This window comes from Hippichthys cyanospilos, chromosome 1, assembly GCF_059441005.1.
Source record: "Hippichthys cyanospilos isolate Australia breed blue-spotted pipefish chromosome 1, RoL_Hcya_1.0, whole genome shotgun sequence".
Taxonomy (NCBI): Eukaryota; Metazoa; Chordata; class Actinopteri; order Syngnathiformes; family Syngnathidae; genus Hippichthys; species Hippichthys cyanospilos.
The window spans coordinates 4,944,486-4,965,002 of NC_142369.1; the positions used below are offsets into that span (position 1 = coordinate 4,944,486).

Genomic DNA, 20,517 nt, shown 5'->3' on the forward strand with positions numbered 1-20,517 from the left:
AAGGGTACTTGGCTGAAAAAAGGTTGAGAACCACTGAGTACGCTAATATAGCCAAAATTAAGTGTACGGATGTCCATAACCAAAAAAAAAAAAAAAAAGCTCTCTTCCTTAAAAAAGGAGGAATGGAATTGCATTTATAAGTACAAAACGATAATATTTATCTTGACCCGCTGTGAGCTCTACACGCTTGAACATCTTGAGTCTAAACTCCACTCGCATGGCTTTGTATAACTTCCGGTCAAGTTCAAGCGGCCGCTATAGCTTCCGGTCAAGCTCAAGCGGCCTTGTTTGGACATTGGTGGTAGAATAAAAAAAAAAAAAAAAACTTCGAATCTTCAAAAAATCCAGGAATTTGTTCAACACGTTGATATTAAGACGGCAATTGAGCATCCCGACTCCAAACGCACACAATTGTACGAAATCTTTGAAAAATTGTTCAGCTTGACCGCGGCCAGGGAGGTCAGCAACTTGACAGTGACGTCACGCAAAAACATTGTCGGACTCGTGAAGCGACGTCACGAGCACATAGGCGCCTTGAAGCATCACAACACACTCCGTGCGGGTACCAACGAGCAGAGGTGAGCGATCAGTTCTGTCCAAACTACAAAGTCACAAATGTCACTTGTTTTCGCTGGGAGTCGAAAAGTAGCAGAATAGGTTTAATCTTTCCGAGTGTTCTATGAACGTCTCGTTTGTCTTCGCAAGACGCGAATGTTGCTTTTATGTGTTGGTTTTGGCGTCTTAAAATATTAATCGCTGAGTTATTTTTTTTAATATATCCGTTAATAATTTACTTTGTGAATATATTTGACAAGAGTGTTACGGCGTTGCTGTGATGGGGGCAAAATTTTTTTAGCAGATGGTCGGATGCCCGAGGCGGCCTGAAAGCGTCTCGTACAGGTAGCTGGTTAAATCGGCACTGTCACAGAACCGGAGGAAGTTTCGAGGAAGAAGCACTGTTTGGAGCGATACGGAGGTTTCTAGTAAGAAACACTGCGTTGAAATTTCGTACAATAAGCACGGGGATTCGAATGAAAAGAGGTGGGTAACTGAACTGAGTACGTCACGTGGGAGCTAGCCCGGCAGGTGCACGGCTGCGGCTTCGGGATTTTTCGCTCGCTCGCTCGGTCAGTGAGCCCAGACCGCCCGCTTCGCTGCCCCCCTCGCTGCCTCGCTGTTACCCGGAGAGCTCCCGAAACAGGCCGCTCGCCTCAACCGTCATCAAGGTGAGTGCTGCCAGCGGAATCTTGCTAAGAGGATTTACGACGACATTTGGGCCACCGGGGCCCGAGTAGGACTCTCCTTCTGTCATAGACTTTCTTGGCTCAGACCGGGCAACATTATTTAGTTGAAGTTTTCATTCAAATAAACATAACGCGGGGTCAACTTTGGAGCAAAAAGAAACCAAGAAGCTATTTTTACACGTTGGTCTCGTCTAGTTGAATTGTGAGCACATATCTTTCCATCCTGCCAGTCGTTACTAAAACCTTCGACAGGTGGCGACATTTTCACTCGACAAGTGGCAAAATGGCCAGCTCGACAATTGAAAATGAAAGTAATAGCTGGTGTTTTCAAATAAAACAGTGTTGATTCTAATAAATGTGAAAAAAAACTAGTTCAATTGCTTATACAATGGACAAAAACAGACTAAGGATGCAAGTTAGTTACGACATTTTAGTCGGTTATTGAATTCTAATGGTTCGTTTGTGGAATCGGAATTTCAGACTTTTAACTTTCAACCTCCGTGATGACTCATTATGACATCACAGATTGCATAGGTCACATGAAAACAAGTTTTCATTTGAGACTGTTTTTGGCCAAACATTCATTAAAAAATAAAAACATAAGTAAAGGTAATCCATTACTACATAACCAATTGATTACTTGAGTTTTTAATTCATATTAAACCTGCCATGACTTGAGTTCTTTAGTACCAGTCATTTTTCGACGATTCTTTAGCCAAACATTTGATTAAAAAACCTATAATTGTTCTATACACCCCAGCGCCGCCGCCAACATGGCCACGGGCCCGTCGGAGCAGTCCAACGTCCTGCAGGCGGAGCTGACCTGCCCCGTGTGCCTGGACATCTTCCACGACCCGCACCTGCTCCCGTGCGGCCACAACTTCTGCAAGCGCTGCCTGGACCGCCTGCGACAGCTAACGGATCAGAGCCGCTTCCATTGCCCAGAGTGCCGCGACAGCCACCGCTGCAACCGCAGCTTCCAGAAGAACTTCAAGCTGGCCAACATCGCCGTCGACTTCCGCCGCTGCCGCAGGGCGGCCGGCGCCGGCGCCGCCCTGGCCTCCGGCGAGTGCGCCGCGGCCCCCCCGCCCGGACGGCGGGAGTGCGTCCCGTGCGACTACTGCTCCCCGCCCTCGGCGGAGCCATCGGGCGGCGCCGACGCCTCGCAGGAGAAAGGAGACACGCAGGCGGCGCGGACGGCGGTCAAGATGTGCCTTAAGTGTGAGGTGTCCATGTGCCCGGAGCACGTCAAGCCGCACCTGGAGCTGCCGGCCTTCCGGGAGCACCCGCTGACTGAGCCCGTCAAGGACTTCTGGAGGAGGAAGTGCCCCGACCACGACGAGATTTTCAGGTGCGTGTCGGGGGAAGGCGGCGCCGGCGCGCATTTGGCCGACGCGTGCTATGACGCAGGTATTACTGCTTCAATGACGAGACGTGCCTGTGCGGCGCCTGCACCGTCGAAGGCCAGCATGCGGGACACTCCGTCAAGACCCTGAGGAACGCCATGGTGGACATCAAGGTGCCGCACCCACTCCGGCCCTTTCGCTACGCCGCGCCTGCCTCGCTTGCGCGTTGGAAGTTTGGGACGAGCAAACCCATTTGCACTCGTTGCCTGAGGCCAAACGGAGCCAACCCGATTCTCACTTTGATCTCACAATTCTGACTATTCTCAAAATTGTCGTTTGCAAGTTGGGATTCTGACTAAAATGACAATTGGGACTTGAAAGTAAGACGATGAAATGAGAATCTCCTCACAAATTTCACTTTAGAGCAGTGCTTCGAAATTATAATTTACAAAGCCCCCAAGGAAAGAAAAATCGGGTGCATTGTGAGCTGGGCGGCGGCCAAAGGCGGGGACATTGGCGCACGTTGGTAGGCGTTATGGTGTCACCAAGATGGCGACATGCTTAAGACTTGATGTCGTGTGAGTGCTTACGATATCAAATTTAGTGGTTCGCCATGGCTCCCAAGATTGATAGTGATGATAGATGATCACTATAGTAACCAAGCTGGATATGTATGTCTTGATTATTCAAGACATACGTACATGGTTAGCCTTGCTCGGGAATATGCCGTTACTAGCTTAACTCACGTCACTCTAAAGGGAAAATAAAATTTCATTATTCCTTTATATATTTTTTATTCATGATGTTACTTAATTATATATAATGTGTATATATAATATATATATACACATATATATATTGTGTGTGTGTGTGTGTGTAGTGCTTACTCTACTATTTTGTTACTAATTTTTAAATATGTATATAACATTTTGATGGGGCTTTTGCATGCATTAGCTAATTAGCATAGGTTTCTCGCGCCCGCCATACCATCATTTCGCCTTGCGATCCCAACTCCGGAACGGATTGATTTTGTATGACGGGGATCCACTGTATGTAATGTATGTGTTGTATGGCAACACTGCTATCCAATGGTCAGTTGTCGCTACAGTGTTGAATTGGCTTAATATTAGATCAGCGCTAGTCAAAGTTGACAGCTACAATCCATAAATTAAAAAACGATTTTGACCAAAATTTTTACATATGTATTCATATTTTAAAAGACAAATTCTTGTCCAGCACGATAAGTTTTGAAATGGAAATTCTGTGTAGAAATTCAAAACTCAAGAGTTTAGATGTGAGTGAGAACTCTGAGCACTCTGATGGAATTGCGACTTTTTACTATGTTTCTAATGTGAATATTAACATTTTGACTTAAATCTGAGAACTCCCGAGACTTAAGTGAGAATTCTGTGTTTTGGTGCCCTCTAGCGGGACGTTTTGCACAAGCAACTCAACAAGATTCAAAAGAAGTACGCCGTGGCCAACAATAGGTTCCTGAAGGAGACCGCAAGGGAGCACCAGCACAAGGTGAGGAGGCCGTTCTCCCCGCGGTCAGTCAGGCTGGCTCGCTGACCGCATCCCTCCCTTGGCGTAGAAGTTCCTTGAGGACTCTGAGGACTGCTTGGCCCGGCTGCGTTGCGACCTGGAGGAGAAAGTGTCGTCCTTTGTCGGCCGGCTGATGGAACACCCGCGCAGCAGCATCAGCACTAACGGCCCCACCATCCAGAAGAACATCAGCCGCGTGGGCCAGCACCTGGCCCGCCTGCGAGAGATGCGCTGCGGTATCGATGCCCTCATGGAGGAAAGCGACCCCTTCCTCTTCATCGAGGTCAGGCTCCGCCTCCTCCACGGCCCGGCGGGCGCCGCCTGGCTTATTCTCACAACCCGTCTCTTTTTGCGATCCCCGCCAGGCCTTCAAGACCACAGGAAAACAGTAAGCATCCCTTTCTAGATGAAGCCTGGCTATGGTCTCCGCCTAGTGGTAGGCCAAAGAATCACTGACTACATTTCATGCAAAAATCTTTTAAAAATAATCACTGAGTGATTAAATAGTTGAGGAAACTATGCACTTCAAACAAATTATGTTCAGGACGTTAGTCAATGTCATTATTTGAAAAAGCCAGGTTCTCCCCTCCACTAGAATGGTTGGACCCAACTTGTGTCATGTGCCATCTCTCGTTACCTGTCAAGTTCACGATGCATTTTTTCAACACATCTCTACTATGATCCCAAATGAGGTTTGATTTGTGTACCGCAGATGTCGGAGACTGCTGAAGAAGAACGTGTTCCAGCCAGAATACGTGGAGATAGATCGGGCGCTTCTCAGCATCGAGATGGAGGAGGAAATGCAAAAATTCCTGACCCTGGAGCTCACCTTTTACATCTTTGCAGCCATCAACGCCATCTGTAAGTCGCTCCATTGCCACGCCAGCAGAAACATTCAGGTGCTGAAATGCCCCCCCCCCCACAAAAAAAAAAAACAGGTCACAACGGCGACATCGAGGACGATCGCGGCGAAAACGAAGACGCCGCCGGGGAGGAGGACGAAGATGTGGACGTGGAGGCGGCTGACGAGGACGCGACTGACGAGGACGCGGCGGACGACAGCCGCGACTTTGACAACAGCAGCGAGGAAGAACTGAGCGATGACGAGCAAGAACAGCAACTGAGCGACTCTGATGATGACCTTTATAGCCCCGAAGAAGACGAGGAGGTGGCGGAGGAAGATTCAGAAGTTGGCGAGTTGGACGATCGTGAAGTGGATTATGAAGACGTCGAGGAGGGAGATTAGCCATACGCACACACAGTTGAATGTCGAATTACCGGATGCAACTTGAACAAGATGTTGCTGTTTTCCTCATAAAAAATAACTTTGCAGTAATTGAAAGCCAAATTTAGGAGCTGTAATCTCAGCTCAAACCTGCCCTTGTGGCGTTCGAGTTCAAAACGGTCTCGCGGTGCTCGCGTGGCTTTTCTCCTTCAGCGTTGCAAAAAACACGCATGTAAATTAGCCAAAGAGTTTAAAAAAGTGTGCAGGAATAGAATGATGATGATTTGAATAAGGCTGTCAACCACTGAATGAATGCTCTTTCGTTTATCCCTTCCGATGTTAAAACATGGAGCTTGCACTTTGCCGCCTTGCGATACTAATGTTGAGCCTGCTATTTGAATGTTGGATCGAAAAAACTTTTAATACAAGTGATTTTGTCACAAGCCAAACTGTTAATAAAATACTTTTAACCCCTGGGGGAACTTTTGAGCCATCTCGGGTTTTTGATGTTTTTGGTGTGTGATATCTGATGGAAAGCATTAAAAGCTCGTTTACTGTCATCAAAAATGGGAAATATTGTCCATTTTGGACATTGAAAACCCGATGTTTGATTGTGCATTTCCATTTTTGCGCTAGCGGACAATTTAATACATTTCTCCCATAATGTAAAACTTTTCTAAAGCCACAATACTCTTTTGAGTTATACCGACGATGAATCCATTAATTTGCCCATCGATTAGTTGTCAATGATTTTTTTGCAGCCCGTTATTTTAATGTGCACCTGCCTGAAGTCTTTGAAATGTCTGTCACCGCTAAATGCCGTTCAATCTCAAATACAGTATTGTCCTTTTAAACTAGGACCATTTGTGCGTCTCTTTTGACTACGACGCACAAAAGCGACGTACCATTTACCGCTTTGCGACGTTTATTTAAAATGAGCCTTTAAAATAAATGCATTCATCGTCGTGTTTCAGATATTTTTCTAATTGTTTATTAACTATGGTTCTATCAAAAGATAAAAGTTGATTTGAAAATAATGAAAGGCTAAAATAGGAAGGCGTACATTTTGTTCATTACACGGACACAAGAAGACGACGCTCCTTTTTCCGGTTAGCTTCCGGTTAGATCCCGAATCGTTGTCAGTCTTTGGTTAGTTTGTGTTACCCAAGTTTGCTAAGATGAATTCTGTATTGCAGAAGGTATGTGTTACAAATATTTAATTCATTATTTGCTACACAATTTGTATGTTTTTTTGTTGGCCGTCAACCTTTGTTATTTTCCGTTGCGTTCCTTAGCGTAGGCGGTGTCTATTTGAAAACAAGATTCACGTTTTTTTTTGCCTCTGTAAAGTTTATTTTATTCTTAATTGTGGGATTACCATAACTTTTGCGCGTGTTTTTTGTTTATTTTTTTTAACGGCAGCCTCTTTTTCAATACACTGCACATATGCTAATTTCCCATCTTTTATTGCCGTAATTCCAATACAAAGCGCATGATGTATTAAACAACTCTGAACCGCATACAAACAATAATAGAATCTCTCAAAGAATAATACTGAGACAAGAAATCCAGTATAAAACAGACAAAACAAAAGTAAATAAATGACGATGCCAGGGGAATACAAATGTATGTAAATACGTTTAACTTTTCACAAATCTCAATTGTTTTTTTTAGCCTACACTGTCTGAATAAGGAAAAGAATGTAATGTTTAGCTTTATTACAAAACAGTAAAACATGGTTTCCTTCAGTACAATTTGGAGCAATGAATGTGGTATTTTGACAAAAACAAATGTAATAAATAAATAATCATTTTTCCCTCTATTATTTTCAACAAAACATTCTTCCAGCCAATCCTGACATCCAAAAGTATTTTAAACAAAATCACATCATTTCTGCCATAATAAACTTACAGACAGACAATAACAAAATCAATGAAAACCAGTTTCTGGGGATTTATGACAAAAACTAAAGCTCACACCTATATCTTTTATAAATCTTTTGCTTAAATAACTTAAAGCTGGGTAGAATTTGTGTAGTATTTTAAGATATTTTTTAAACTATTTCAACTTTTGTTCATTATCTCTCGATGTGACAAATGATTCATTTCAGGTATATTTTTGGTGATGCGGTTGTCGTCTGACGGCATCTCACGTGTCAGAAAAACGCACTCGTTGATGCCTTAAAGCGGGAAAAATGCCATAACAAGGGGAAGAAAAATCTTTTCCCACTTCGTAATGTGAAAAAAAACCTATGCTAGGGACGCCGTAACCCGGGGATCCACTGTGTTGGAAACTAAACGTCGAATTGCAATAAACGCATTTCGTCACTTACATCGATATTATCGGCCAGCGCTTCTAATGACTGCTGATGTTCTGCTTGCATTTGCAGATGCCGAGTCGAGCGCTGTCACTCTTCGGGCAAATGCCCCGCGTCGCTCTCTGTCAAATCTCCTTTTATCCTAGTAGGACTCCGGTGAGCTCCCGACTTCCGGCGTGGGGTAAGCACACGTGAGGAATGCGCAATACCGTACGGGCCGGCCACGTCGGTTTCGTGAGACTTTGCCGTGTGCAGGAGGCGGGGCTCCGACTCAAGAGAGGCAATACAGAGGCTCTGCAACTGAAGGCATTGGGAGGTGGCGCCATCTCTTACCCAAAGAAGCGGTGAGTGGCAGTCAAGAGCTTGAATGGGATTCTCTCACCGCCGCTGGGTATTGATTAGGGACAGGCCGGGACACAAATCCAAAGTAGCAGAGGTGGGCACTTATACATTTCCCCCAGGGGTTAATAACGTGACAGCGCTCTATTTTCCTATCTCCCCCATCTTAAGTAATGATCGGTGTTCATGTTCAGCCAAAGAAGAAGAAAGACAAGCATCAGATGCAGAGCATCACGGCCGCCACGGACACGGCGTACGGGAGCCTCAACATCCACGTGTCGGGCTACGACATGACGGCGGTGGAGCACTACGCTCGATACATCCACAACCTGTGCAACCGGCTCGGCGTCAGTGTGGCAGAGAGGTGACGCCGGGGGGTTAAAAGACAAAATCTGTTTCTCCTCTTGGAAAGCTCCGAAACTCAGGTGTGCCTTGCCCCTCCCTCCTCTCCTCTCCGTCCAGCTACGCGCTGCCTACCCAAAGCACAGAGGTGATGCTCATGCAGGAGACCGGCACCAAAATGTACGTCGACGCGCTTCTCAAGACGCACAAACGAGTCATTCAGGTAACGCGCCTTCCTAGCAGAAACAAAAGAAAAAAAATCCACACACTTGCAGCTGATTCATCTCGGTCCAGAACAAAGCGTCTTTAACTATGGTGGACCGAAAGTGCCAAAATTCAATAGATGCACCATTCAATTCATTGGGATGGCTCACCCCTCCCAAGTTCAAATTCATCTTCCCTGTTGCAATGTCGCACACGCAGCTGAGCAGCCTGAAGACTACGTTGTGTTCCGTCTTGATGGACGTTCTGCTCAGCAACCAGCCGGAGGGGCTACACCTATCGCTCAAGGAGGTTAGTGGACTCCCGTGGATAACGTTACCTTCTTTTCTTTATTCATTGGAGCTCCACAATGAATTGTATTTTAATCACGATATTGGGACCCCCTATATTGCCATTTTCCATTTTTTATGGCGGGGGGGGGATCCAGTTTGAGCATGCCGCCTTAGTGACACTGTCATGCCAACCAATAGCAGACCAATATCTTAGGGAGTTGTGACGCAGACCAATAGCAGATCAGCATCTGAGTGACGCGTTGCAGCGGAGGCAGTTTGACGGGACCAGAAAATATGAGCAATTACCTAAAAACACCTGAAGATGGAGACAAAACAACACAAATACAGCCAACCCCTAGGGTCATGAGAGTTTTTTTGTCGCAAAGCGGGAAAAATACCTTGAAGAAGGGACGGAAAAATGTTGTAATCTGAAAAAAAAAGGCAGGGATGTCGTAGACCGGGGGTCCACTGTATATTATTTACCAATTTGAAATGGCGTTGAGTTTCTCACCTCATTCCGAATATATCCAGTGCTAGCTGTCAATTCAGACCCGTTTCGAAAAATCCGATTGGCATAAAATTACATTTTGACTGCTAATTGATGAAAATTTGCTTCAAAGTAAATAATGTGCTTGGTTCTGTAGGCTTCATTTTTTTTCATTGGGTTGCCCTCACCAAGTAGGTTAGCTGTGTTGCGCCGCTTGCCAAGTTTTTGACATGTTTTAGGTGAATTAGTTTTAGTTATTTATTTATTCTATTTTTTTTTGTAAGTATCAAGCCTTGAAGCTTTGTTTATATGCTGCTTGGACAATAAATCAACGTTTGAGCAAAGAGGATGAATACAGTAATCGTGATACTGTATATATATATATATATATATATATATATATATATATATATATATATATATATATATATATATATATATATGACCTGAATGATACATAAATTATGATACATGAATTAATTTTACTTTTTCGCCCACAGCACACAGAGGCTGAGTTCCTTAGCCGCTTCAAAGCACGACCTGAGCTGGAGGGTCTGGCGGCCCAGATGGCCCAATAAAATGATTTAGGTGTTCTGTGTGTGTGTGTGTGTGTTTTTTTGGGTCTATTTTAATAAAATCTTACCTGCTATTTTACCTTGGTGTTTTTCATTTTAGCTTTGGTGGGGTGAAAAACAGCTTAACAAATGTGTATGTGAATAAATGATTGATTTTGAGCTGAAGATTTCCTCAGGTGCTTTTTTTGTGGAGTGTTTGTGTGTGTGTGTGTGTGTGTCTGTCTCATTAGCAGGAAGTGGACTTTGGAGGCAGCCATGCGCACGTGTGTCCAACGCCTTGAAAACGAGAAGTGAAAGTTGCAAACGACGTCACGTGACTCTTAAGTGCCGCTCGGCTGGAGACGAAGAAGAGGCTTCAGGTGTCGCATCGGCGCCTGCGCTGCCTTTCCAACGTGTAAGTTCTCTTTTTTTCTTTTTTTTCCATAAAAAAACTTAATATATAAGTTAATAATATAACTTCATATAAGTTAACTTGTTGTTCCTTATGTCGCTGTGCTGATTAGCCTGTTAGCACCTTGTTAACACCATTGCTTTCGCCTTCACACACGTTATTCCTCTTTTTTTATTCCTCCTGTTTTTTGCCGCGTTTCAACTCATTCCCAGTTCATACAATTCACACCGTTCCAATTTCATATTATTCCAATTAATCGCGTCATGACTGCTTCCATTTTTCTAATCCAAATATTTACAGATTCCCCACAATTCCCTGTTTTCTATGCCAAAAATCCCATTGACAACACTGGGTGATTTTACATTTCATATGTACAGCTGTCACATTTCATATTTTCAATATTTAGCTCATTTGTCTCGCCTTAGGGGTCATTCCTATCATTCCAATAATTCATACGTTCCAATATTTTTCCATAATTCCATATTTTTCACCCTTTAGTATTTCACTATTCATTTTCAACCGGAGGATTCCCCATTCATTTCCAATGGGAGGTTTAACATTTCACATTTTGAGCTTTCCCAGTTCACATTCATAATATTTAACCCTTTCACCTCATGGATAATTCCCATCATTCTGATAATTCATACATTTTAATATTTCCCATAATTCCAGAATCTGAGGTAAACAAGGACCTACGGCAGATCACTTTCATGTATTGTGGGATTGCCCGCTTATCAGACAGTCTGTAAACTACGTCTCAAAATCAAATTCCATGTACCCAAGCAGCTCGTAGCGGCCGCGGGACGACCTGCGAGCGTACGGCAAGATGAGTGGCGAGCCGGCGCTGCTGCAGGAGAAGCTGTTCAAGCGCTCGCAGCAGAAGCGGAGGACGTCGCCGCTCAACTACAAGGAGCGCCTCTTCGTCCTGACCAAGAGCAGCCTCAGCTACTACGACGGCAGGGCCGAGGTAACGCCCCGCTCGGGCCGGTCCGGAACCGCTCGCCGCTTGCCGACCGGTCCTCTTGCCCGCAGAAAAAATTCCGGCGGGGCTCCATTGAACTGAGCGCCGTCCGATGCGCCGAGGTGGTCAAGGACCACGCCGCCCTCAACCCCTGCCCCAACAAATTCCCCTTCCAGGTATCCCCCTCCTGCCGCCTTATATTTCTACGCAAGACTCTACGCCAGATGTGTCCAAACCCAAAGGAATTCATCCATGATTTTCTTTAGCTGCTAGCTACAGTATACGTGTCCAACTCCAGTCCTGGAGGGTCGGTATCTTGCAGGTTGTCCGGTTTTCTCTCATCGACACACTTGATTCAAGCGATTAGCATATTAGCAAGCTCTGCAGGAGCTTGAAAATGATCCTAGCAGGCACAGGTGTCCAACTTCAGTATCCTGCATGTTTTCCAGATTTTTCCACCCAACACAGCTGATTCAAATGATTAGCTTATTAGCAAGCTCAATAGGAGCATGACAATATATATATGATGTTTGCAAACGCCTTCACCCGCAGGTGGTGCACACCACAAAGTGCTGTACGCTGTACGTGTTCACGCCGAGCCAAGACAGCAGAAGCGCCTGGCTGCAGCGCATCAAACACGGTGCCTTCTTTTCGCTCTTCCCAGCTGCCGCCTCCTTCCCTTTCTGCTTTCCCTCTCGCGTTTTTTCCTTTCTCTCGCTGTCTTTCTCCCTCCCCCCTCGTGCTCTCTCCCCTCCTCTCTCGCTCCCTCTCTTTCTCTTCCTCTTCCCCTTCTCTCTCCTTCCTCTCTGTCTCCCCCTCCTTCTCCCCCACCCTCTCACTCTTTGCTCTCTCTCCCTCCCTCTATTCCCTCTCTTTCTCTGCCTTCCTCCCTCCAGCTCTCTCTCTCTCCTCTGTCTTTCCTCCTCTCCCCCCTCTCTCTATCCCTTCCCCTCTCTCTCCCCCTCTGTCCTTCCCCACCTTCTCACTCTCCCCTCTTTACTCTTTCCCCCTCCGTCTCCCTCACTCCCCCCTCTCTCTCACTCTCTCTCCTCTCTCCCCCACCCTCTCACTCTCCCCCTCCACTCTCTCCCTCCCTCTCCCCTTTTTTCTCTACCCCCTCTGTCTCTCCCTCTTTCTCTCTCACTTCCTCCTCCCACTCCCCCTTCTCTCTTCCTCCTCTCTCTCTGACTCTCTCCCCCTATCTTTCTCTCTCCCTCCCTCCCTCTCTTTCTCTCTCTTCCTCCCTTCATCTCTCTCTCTTGCTCTCCCCTCTCCCTCCCCCTCCCCTCCTTCTCCCTCCCTCCCACCCTCTCACTCTCTCCCTCCCTCCCTCCCTCCCTCCCTCCCTCCCTCCCTCCCTCCCTCCCTCCCTCATCTCTTTTCCTTCCCTCTCTCCCCCCCTTGTGCTCTCTCTCCCCTCTCTCTCGCTCCCCTCTTCCCCCCATGCTTTCACTCTCCCCCTTCCACTCTTCCTCTCTCACTCCCTCTCCTTCCCCCCTCTCCACTTTCTCCCTCCCTCTCTTTCTTCCTCTCTTCCTCCCACCTCTCTTGCCTTCTCTTCATCCCTCTCACCATCTCTCTCTCTCTCTTCCCTCTCACCATCTCTCGATCTTTCTCTCTCTCATCCCACCTTTCGTGCGTTCCATTTGGCTGCAATGGACAAAAAGCGACGTCACTTTGTTTTTTGCGCAGAGATCCGAAACAACCTGGAGATCCTGTCCAAGTACCACCCGCAGTTCTGGTGGGAAGGCGAGTGGCTGTGCTGCCGTCAGGCGGAGAAGCAGGCCCCCGGCTGCGAGCAGTACAACCCTTTTGGAGACGGTCAGTCCCTGCGCTGCAAAAAATGCCCTACCAAAAACAAGGGGAAAAAAAAGATCATTGTGCGAAATGTACTTTTTATTCTTGCCTAGAAAACCTAGTACACATATTATTTATATTCATGTTTTATATTTTTGTATCCGCAAACATAATGGGAGTCCTAGAAAATGTTCTTTTTGAAAGGCGTCCCTGACTCCAAAACGTTTCAGGAGTTGCCTTTTCAGATAACACTTGGCACTAAAGAATAAATAATTCTCGCCAGTTTTGCTCAATTCAGCAAACATCTGAAAAGCGTTTTCTTAAATTAGTAATAAATCAGAGCATTTTTCCTCCAATTATACCCATGCAGAGCTTTTTTTTTCCCAAACAAGACACACCCAAAATCTTTTTCATGAAAAAAAAAAAATCCTACTACTACAAAAACAATGACTACAATACAGTAGATTAAGTCTCACTTTTGCTGACTTTGTGCTTTCTCTTCCTCTTTTCTTAGCTTCCAGGAAGCCGCTACCCCCGATTCCCGCTGAAGACGGCTCATATGGGAGGGTAGGCACCAGGGGTGTAGTGGGCGTGGTATGCGGGGATACGCCGTCCACCCACTTCTCCCTACGCCACGTTCAATTTTTATTTCGGTTCGAGTTATGCTTAATAACGTTGGCCTGTGATTATTTTGGAGTACTAAAACATTAAATTTAACGTTAGTTCAACTGGTGTTGTAGCCTATGATTGATGTATGAATGTATATATAGAACATATATAGAATATCCCAGGACCGCGTACACCCACTTAAAAAATCCCCACTACAGCACTGGTAAGCACCCCGTCCCACGCTCACTCACTCTACTCAAAATGCCTTCTTGACCAAGGAGGTCAGTGGGGCTTTGTCTGGCTTGTTTTTTGGCGCCGCCTCTGGCCGCTGTTAATATTACATTTTGTAGAGAGGAAGGACGGTGCGGCTTCAGTTGAGAGCGGTCACTGTCCCTGTCCCTCGCCCTTGTTTCCCTCCAGCACGAGCCTGAGCCTCCCCCCGAAGCACGCGATGACGACGAGGACACTGTGGTGGCGCTGTACAACTTTTCGGGCAGCGAGCATCACGACCTGCGTCTGGTCAAAGGCGGCGAATACGTCATTGTGGAGCGTTGCGACGTTAACTGGTACAAAGCGCGTGACCAGGACGGGTAGGTCACCAGCTGGAAAGAAGCGCTTGCGCATCGCTCTTTGCCGAACCCATGGACTTGCTAAACTGAGACACAAATGGTTGTTGGATAGCGGTTCGTGTTCAAAAGATCCCAATTTCTTTCGAGTTAATCGGCGATCCGTACGGAACAATCGCCACGGTTTCAGCCAAATCTTAGGGAGTCGTGAAGCAGACTAATAACAGACCAGCATCTGAGTGACGTGTTGCAGTGCAGGTAGTTTGATGGGACCAGAAAATAAGAGCAATTACCTAAAAACGCCTGAAGATGGAGACAAAACAACACAAATACAGCCAACCCTAAGGGTCATGACAGTTGTTTTTGTCGCAAAGCGGGAAAAATACCGTATTCCGTAAAGCCAAAAAAAAAAACATTGCAGATCACGTTGTAAACTGAAAAAAAGTAAGGCGTAATATGTATATATATGTATATATATGTGTGTGTGTATATATATATATATATATATATATATATATATATATATATATATATATATATATATATAGAGAGAGAGAGAGAGAGAGAGAGAGAGAGAGAGAGAGAGAGAGAGAGAGTTTGGAGCCTTGCACCGTTCATCACCACTCCAAAGGAGGATACTTTCCCTCTCTTCATCTACATTTTTATATTTTATGTCATTCTTCCCTGCAGGCGGGAAGGCTACATCCCAAGTAACTACGTCACAGAGAAGAAGTGTGGCAATCTGGCACAATTTCCGTGAGTGCTTTTCGTTGTTAACCCTCCTGTCGTCCTCCCCTCAAAACGACCTGTCACTGTGTTAAAATAAATAAATATATTCCCTAACTCATTTAATTCCAAAATGTTTTTTAAGAGTCGAGACATAACAAGCATTTAATTTATTTTTCTTTTTTTTTCAAGTGGTTGGCTCAAGAAGGTTCTAAAAACGTCTCGTTAAATGAATTTAAGTTCAGAAGCAATCAATGTGTTTAGGTAATTTGGTTATCATATTAACAAGTACAGTGGGACCCCGGTTTACGAACTCCCTCTTTTACGAACTTTTCGTCTTACGAACGTGGACCGCGGCATTTTTTGTCCCCCTCGGCATTTTTCGTCCCCCTCTTACGCACAAACCTTTCGTCTTACGAACAATCAAACATGCCGGTCAATGTATTCGTACAATTATTTTCGCCGCCGTCCACGTTCGTAAGATGAAAAATTCGTAAAACAGGGAGTTCGTAAACCGGGGGCGCACTGTATTTGACTGACAGGCTTTTGACCATAGCTTGTGACTCCAGTCCATAGGTTGTTTGAAAATCAATAACATAAATTATAAATTGGTCCTTCATGATGTTTTTTTGGGAGATGAAATGCCACAAAACCACAATAAATAAGTAAACAATGAATAATATACAAATCTTTATTTGTAGGTAATTCATTTTTATTTCGTAATAGTTCCACTTCAGCGTTTGCGTGAGCAGTTGAAAGATGATTCTTTTTTCCAAATCAACTGCAGTGCTTAAATTTGCCAGCAGAGATCACTATTGCTTCCCAAAATAACGCAATTTTTTGAATGAGATTGAATTGACAGGCATATGACTGTATGTAGTTTGTTACTCCAAATCCTTCCCGATCAACTTGTGTGTTTGTGTGTGTGTGTGCATGTTTTTGCAAGATGGTACAGCAAACACGTCAACAGGAACAAGGCTGAGGAGCTCCTGCGCAAACAGGTGGGGGACATTTCTTAATCCTTCAAAGATTATCCAGACAATGCTGAGTAACTTTCATTTGTTAACATTTGTCCAAATTTCATCTGACACTTCCACTACAAGTAAAACAAAATATTGTTGAAGTTGAATTACGAAAAAAAAGTTTTTAGTTATGTAATTATAAAACTTCCATTTTGTATTTCCTTTTCGAAGAAAAAAATTGCAAATTTGGGCGCAGACTCATTGGTTGCTTGAAAGAGTGACTACCTACAGTAAGAATGCATCCCAGAATGCTCTTGTCAGCAAGCAGTTTCTTTAATGTAAAACATATTTAAAAAGCAGAATAACACAAAAAAATGTATTAACACTTTTTCTAAACATTACTTCTAACTTTTGGTCGGTGAGATTTTGTTCAGTATGAGCTTTGGCTTTTGAAACCAGGACTAAGAAAGGGAGCAACTGCCAATAGCTCTCTGTTCGTAAGTAGCGATATCACTGAAATTTTAATACAACTGATTTCAGTGTGTTTACCCAAAATACTTGACTACTTCCTGAAGTAATTGATACTTAAGTACTAAATTTATTTATTACCAGCTATTTTTTGACCCTCCTTGAGCCAAAAAAAAAACCCCAACAATTTAAATGACTATCTTGGGTTGAATGTATTGACTTTTTAACCCAAAAACAACAAAAGGGTTTTTTCAGCATTTTTAAGCATTAGCATTTTTGATTTGGGCGTAGATGGAATGTTGCATCCGTCTATGATGAGTCGAATGTCCTACACATGTGTGTCGCTCCCTGCAGGACAAGGAAGGCACCTTCATCGTCCGAGAGTCCAGCACCAGGGGGACTTACACGGTGTCGCTGTACACCAAATTGACGACGGGGTATGCGCCGCACGCACTGGCGCCGCGAGAGACGAGGGGCGTCACCTTTTGTGGCGGGGGGCGGGTCTCTTCGCAGGGAGGGAGGCGGCACCGTTAAGCATTACCGCATTAGGGAGAGCCAAGGCTTGCCCAAACGCTTTTTCCTGACGGGGAAACACGTCTTCCAGTCCATCGCCGAGCTCGTCACGTACCATCAGCACAATGCCGCAGGTGCGCCACAAGCCGCGGAAAAATGCTAATTCACCCGAGGTCCATCGATGGCGTTTGTAGCTGACGGAGAGGATGAAGATGTGTTTTGAATTTGACCATAATTCCCCAAATATAAGATACACCCCTTGGAGTTCCTTCAAGTACCACCTGGGGGTACCTGTACCCCCATTTGAGAACCACTGTCCTGGGGTTAAATACCTCAGCTGGCTTTATTTTCGTGTTACACTTATATTACTATGTTGTGTTATGATTGCAGTGTAACTGTAGAACCATAGGCATGGTCTTACTGTAACTTTAGGTCAAAGTACTAAAATAGCAAAAGAATTAGTATGATGGCAGACAGAAGTAGACCAGCGCCTGACGAATGACGGACGAAAATAAAAAAGGTCAAATTTTGCCCTCTAGTTGTGGTGGAAGGTTGGGCAAACACACACCAACAGACCGGCGATTACAATTTTGAATAACAAAATGATGACTCGAAAATGACAGAAAGGGGGAGGGACTCTGACAAATGTCGAACCAGCAAAAAAATGTAAGTTTCCCACCCCTGGTAAAATTAATTTTAGCCGCATAACGAAGAAAAGGAAAAACAATTACAGCGAGAACATTCAAGCTACCTTGGCGAGGCTTTAACTGACCACTTACAAAGTGGGAAATCTGATACACACTTAACTCGCAACAAATAAATACATATGACCACAAGAAATTATGAAGAGTTTATGAAAAAGTGATTCTTTTTTGCTATACTTTTGACATTATTGCCAAACTGTTGCTGCGTCTCATTCACTTATATTATCTTATCTTTGGGGAATACTGTATTCATTTTGAATGAATAAGAAATTCTAGGCAAAGTACGAACTTTTATTTTTTTTCTCCCCCCCACTAACGGGGCAACATGCGTCATGCCGGCAGGGCTGGTCACCAGGTTACGATATCCTGCCGGCAAAGTGGACAGCCGGGCTCCGTCCACAGCCGGCTTCAGCTACGGTGGGACCTTTGGTTGTTGGTTTTTTTTTTCTGGTTTTGTTTGTGGGATAAAGCTGGGTCTGGCCCCCCCACCCCCTTCTCCAGAGAAATGGGAGATCAACCCCTGCGACCTGACCTTCTTGAAGGAGCTGGGCAGCGGGCAGGCAGGCGTGGTGCGACTCGGCATGTGGAGGGCGCAGCACAAAGTGGCCATCAAGGCCATCAAGCGGGGCGCCATGTCCGAAGAGGACTTCATCGAGGAGGCCAAGGTCATGATGTACGTTATTTTTTCATAGGTATGATATTGCAGTATTTGATTTCATCATCATTATCATCTAGTAGTAGTGGTTAGTAATAGTTAGCAGTATTAGTAGTTACTATAATTAGTAATAGAGTGGTGGCTACTACTACTAGTAGTGGTTAACAGTTGTCAGTAGTTACTACTACAGTCGTTACTACTACCAGTAGTAAATACTACTGGTAGTCTTAGCTACTACTACTACTAGTAGTTACTGCTGGTAGTAGTAGTAGTCGTAGCTACAACTGCTAGTAGTAGTAGTAGTAGCTGCTACTGAAGTGGCAGTAATTAGTAGTAGTTGTAGTAGTAACAGTCACCAGTAATGGTGTCATCAGTAGTAGTAGTAGCAATAGTTGTATTTGTAGGAGTAGTAGCAATAATTGTAGTTGTAGTAATTACTGTTAGTAGTTACTACTAGGAGTAGTTACTAGTTGTAGAAGTTGCTAGCACTAGTCGACTAGTCCAAGGTCGTGGATGTAGTTGTAGTAGTTACTAGTAGTAGCAGCAGTAGAAGTGTTGTAAACTTTACCGTTTTCCCTTCGTTCATCCGAATTTTGGAGACGTGCTTGAAGCAAAATAATCTATAGGTAACCAAAAACACACCCATGCTGAGTGTGTGTTCTCTCAGCACTAGACTGCCATAAGCCTTGCTCAACTATGTGCAAGCGATTTATTCATTTAAATCATACTTAAAAGCAAAATACAGAGGAGCTTCCAACCTCTTCTTGCAAGTAATAGTAGTAGCAGCAGTAGTAGTTACTACTAGTAGTAGCAGGGAGCGGTCAACCCGAGACGGGGACATGGGTCCTTTTGTCCCCTCCAGGAAGTTGTCGCACCCCAAGCTGGTGCAGCTGTACGGCGTGTGCAGCCAGCAGCGTCCCATCTACATCATCAGCGAGTTCATGGAGCATGGCTGCCTGCTGGACTTCCTGCGCCGTCGGCGAGGCATGGCCGGCGCCGCCTCCTCTCTCAGCATCTGCCTGGACGTTTGCGAGGGCATGCGCCACCTGGAGGCCAACGGTTTCATTCACCGGGACCTGGGGGCCAGGAACTGCCTGGTCAACGAGGCTCTGGTGGTCAAGGTGTCTGACTTCGGCATGGCCAGGTGAGCGCCGCCGCCGCTGCCGGCCCGCCGGGCGGATTTTCTCACAGTACCGCTCTCTCTTGCAGGTACATTTTAGACGACGAATACACCTCCTCGTTGGGCTCCAAGTTCCCCGTCAAGTGGTCGCCTCCAGAAGTTTTCAACCTCTGCAAATACAGCAGCAAGTCGGACGTCTGGTCCTACGGTCAGTTAGCGATGCAAAATAGTTGTGCCTTATAATGCTGTCTGCCTTTTATTTGAAAACAGTTGTGGAAAAAATAGCCATTGATTAAAGGTGCGCCTCATAGTATGACGTGCGTTATAGTGGGGACTGGGAACCTTGTCAGATCTTTCTTTTTGAGGTTGATTTATCTGAAGCCAGTTTGCCGTTTGGTTTGTGACGATGCAGGTGTGCTGATGTGGGAGGTGTTCAGCGAAGGTCGCATGCCCTTTGAGCAGAGGGACAACCATCAGGTGGTGACCTTCGTCACAGAGGGTCACCGCCTCACCAGGCCCAAACTGGCCTGCGCCGCCGTCTATGACATCATGCAGCTGTGCTGGCAGGAGGTCAGCCCAATCGGGCACATGCAATTCCATTTTTTTCAAATTTACCACACACCAGTGATGTTTCCTATGTCCACAGAGACCCGAGGAGCGTCCGTCTTTCTCGCAACTTTGCCTGATGGTCTCGGATCTTCTGGAGTGCGATGTGGCGCTGGCCAACTGAGAAGACACCTTAGGATGCAAACCGGGTGCTTTGAGATACAAGCCAGCCCATTTGAGAGTTTTTCCAGGTGAGAGCTGGTATTTGGACTTTTTTTTTTTTTTTGCTTCAACAGACTCAACCCAGCAATTTATTTTTATTTTTCGTCTCCTGCAAATTATACTGCCCTTGGTGGCCAACTGACATGCCAGAAGGAGCAGAACAATGAATTGAAACATATATATATATATATATATATATATATATATATATATATATATATATATACATATATATATATATACATATATATATATATACATATATATATATATATATATATATATATATATATATATATATATATATATATATATATATATATGCGTGCATGCGTGTATGTGTGTGTGTGTATACATAACAAG

The 20,517-nt window shown here is 44.9% G+C and overlaps 3 protein-coding genes across 15 annotated transcripts; all 3 read left to right on the top strand.

Annotated features, from left to right (window-relative positions):
• Positions 1–466: 466 nt before the first annotated feature.
• On the top strand, positions 467–5,849 carry LOC148428730 (E3 ubiquitin/ISG15 ligase TRIM25). Of its 3 annotated transcripts, none has more exons than XM_088415565.1 (9): positions 467–578; positions 857–1,226; positions 2,005–2,595; positions 2,655–2,763; positions 4,019–4,117; positions 4,185–4,418; positions 4,501–4,523; positions 4,848–4,996; positions 5,074–5,849. In XM_088415565.1, exons 3-9 carry the CDS (start codon positions 2,018–2,020, stop codon positions 5,379–5,381), a joined length of 1,500 nt encoding a protein of 499 aa, XP_088271691.1. In that variant the 5' UTR covers positions 467–578; positions 857–1,226; positions 2,005–2,017; the 3' UTR covers positions 5,382–5,849. The 3 variants fall into 3 exon arrangements, with proteins under 3 accessions (XP_088271691.1, XP_088271709.1, XP_088271701.1); XM_088415575.1 differs by having other exon boundaries at positions 556–578; positions 860–1,226; XM_088415583.1 differs by lacking the exon at positions 857–1,226 and having other exon boundaries at positions 480–578.
• A 557-nt stretch (positions 5,850–6,406) lies between these two features.
• On the top strand, positions 6,407–9,993 carry mrpl48 (mitochondrial ribosomal protein L48). Its single transcript, XM_088415596.1, has 7 exons — positions 6,407–6,559; positions 7,750–7,858; positions 7,933–8,021; positions 8,211–8,380; positions 8,479–8,581; positions 8,782–8,871; positions 9,840–9,993. Exons 1-7 carry the CDS (start codon positions 6,539–6,541, stop codon positions 9,915–9,917), a joined length of 660 nt encoding a protein of 219 aa, XP_088271722.1. The 5' UTR covers positions 6,407–6,538; the 3' UTR covers positions 9,918–9,993.
• Positions 9,994–10,059: 66 nt separating this feature from the next.
• Positions 10,060–20,355, top strand: tec (tec protein tyrosine kinase). Of its 11 annotated transcripts, none has more exons than XM_088415521.1 (17): positions 10,170–10,308; positions 11,092–11,272; positions 11,338–11,442; positions 11,819–11,906; positions 12,959–13,087; positions 13,578–13,630; positions 14,093–14,262; positions 14,929–14,994; positions 15,911–15,965; positions 16,749–16,831; positions 16,908–17,041; positions 17,954–18,040; positions 18,113–18,284; positions 19,129–19,410; positions 19,476–19,594; positions 19,799–19,956; positions 20,033–20,355. In XM_088415521.1, exons 2-17 carry the CDS (start codon positions 11,132–11,134, stop codon positions 20,114–20,116), a joined length of 1,926 nt encoding a protein of 641 aa, XP_088271647.1. In that variant the 5' UTR covers positions 10,170–10,308; positions 11,092–11,131; the 3' UTR covers positions 20,117–20,355. The 11 variants fall into 11 exon arrangements, 7 of the variants coding, with proteins under 7 accessions (XP_088271621.1, XP_088271627.1, XP_088271635.1 ...); XM_088415529.1 differs by having other exon boundaries at positions 17,954–18,028; XM_088415495.1 differs by having other exon boundaries at positions 10,060–10,308; positions 11,092–11,442.
• The last annotated feature ends 162 nt before the right edge of the window (positions 20,356–20,517 follow it).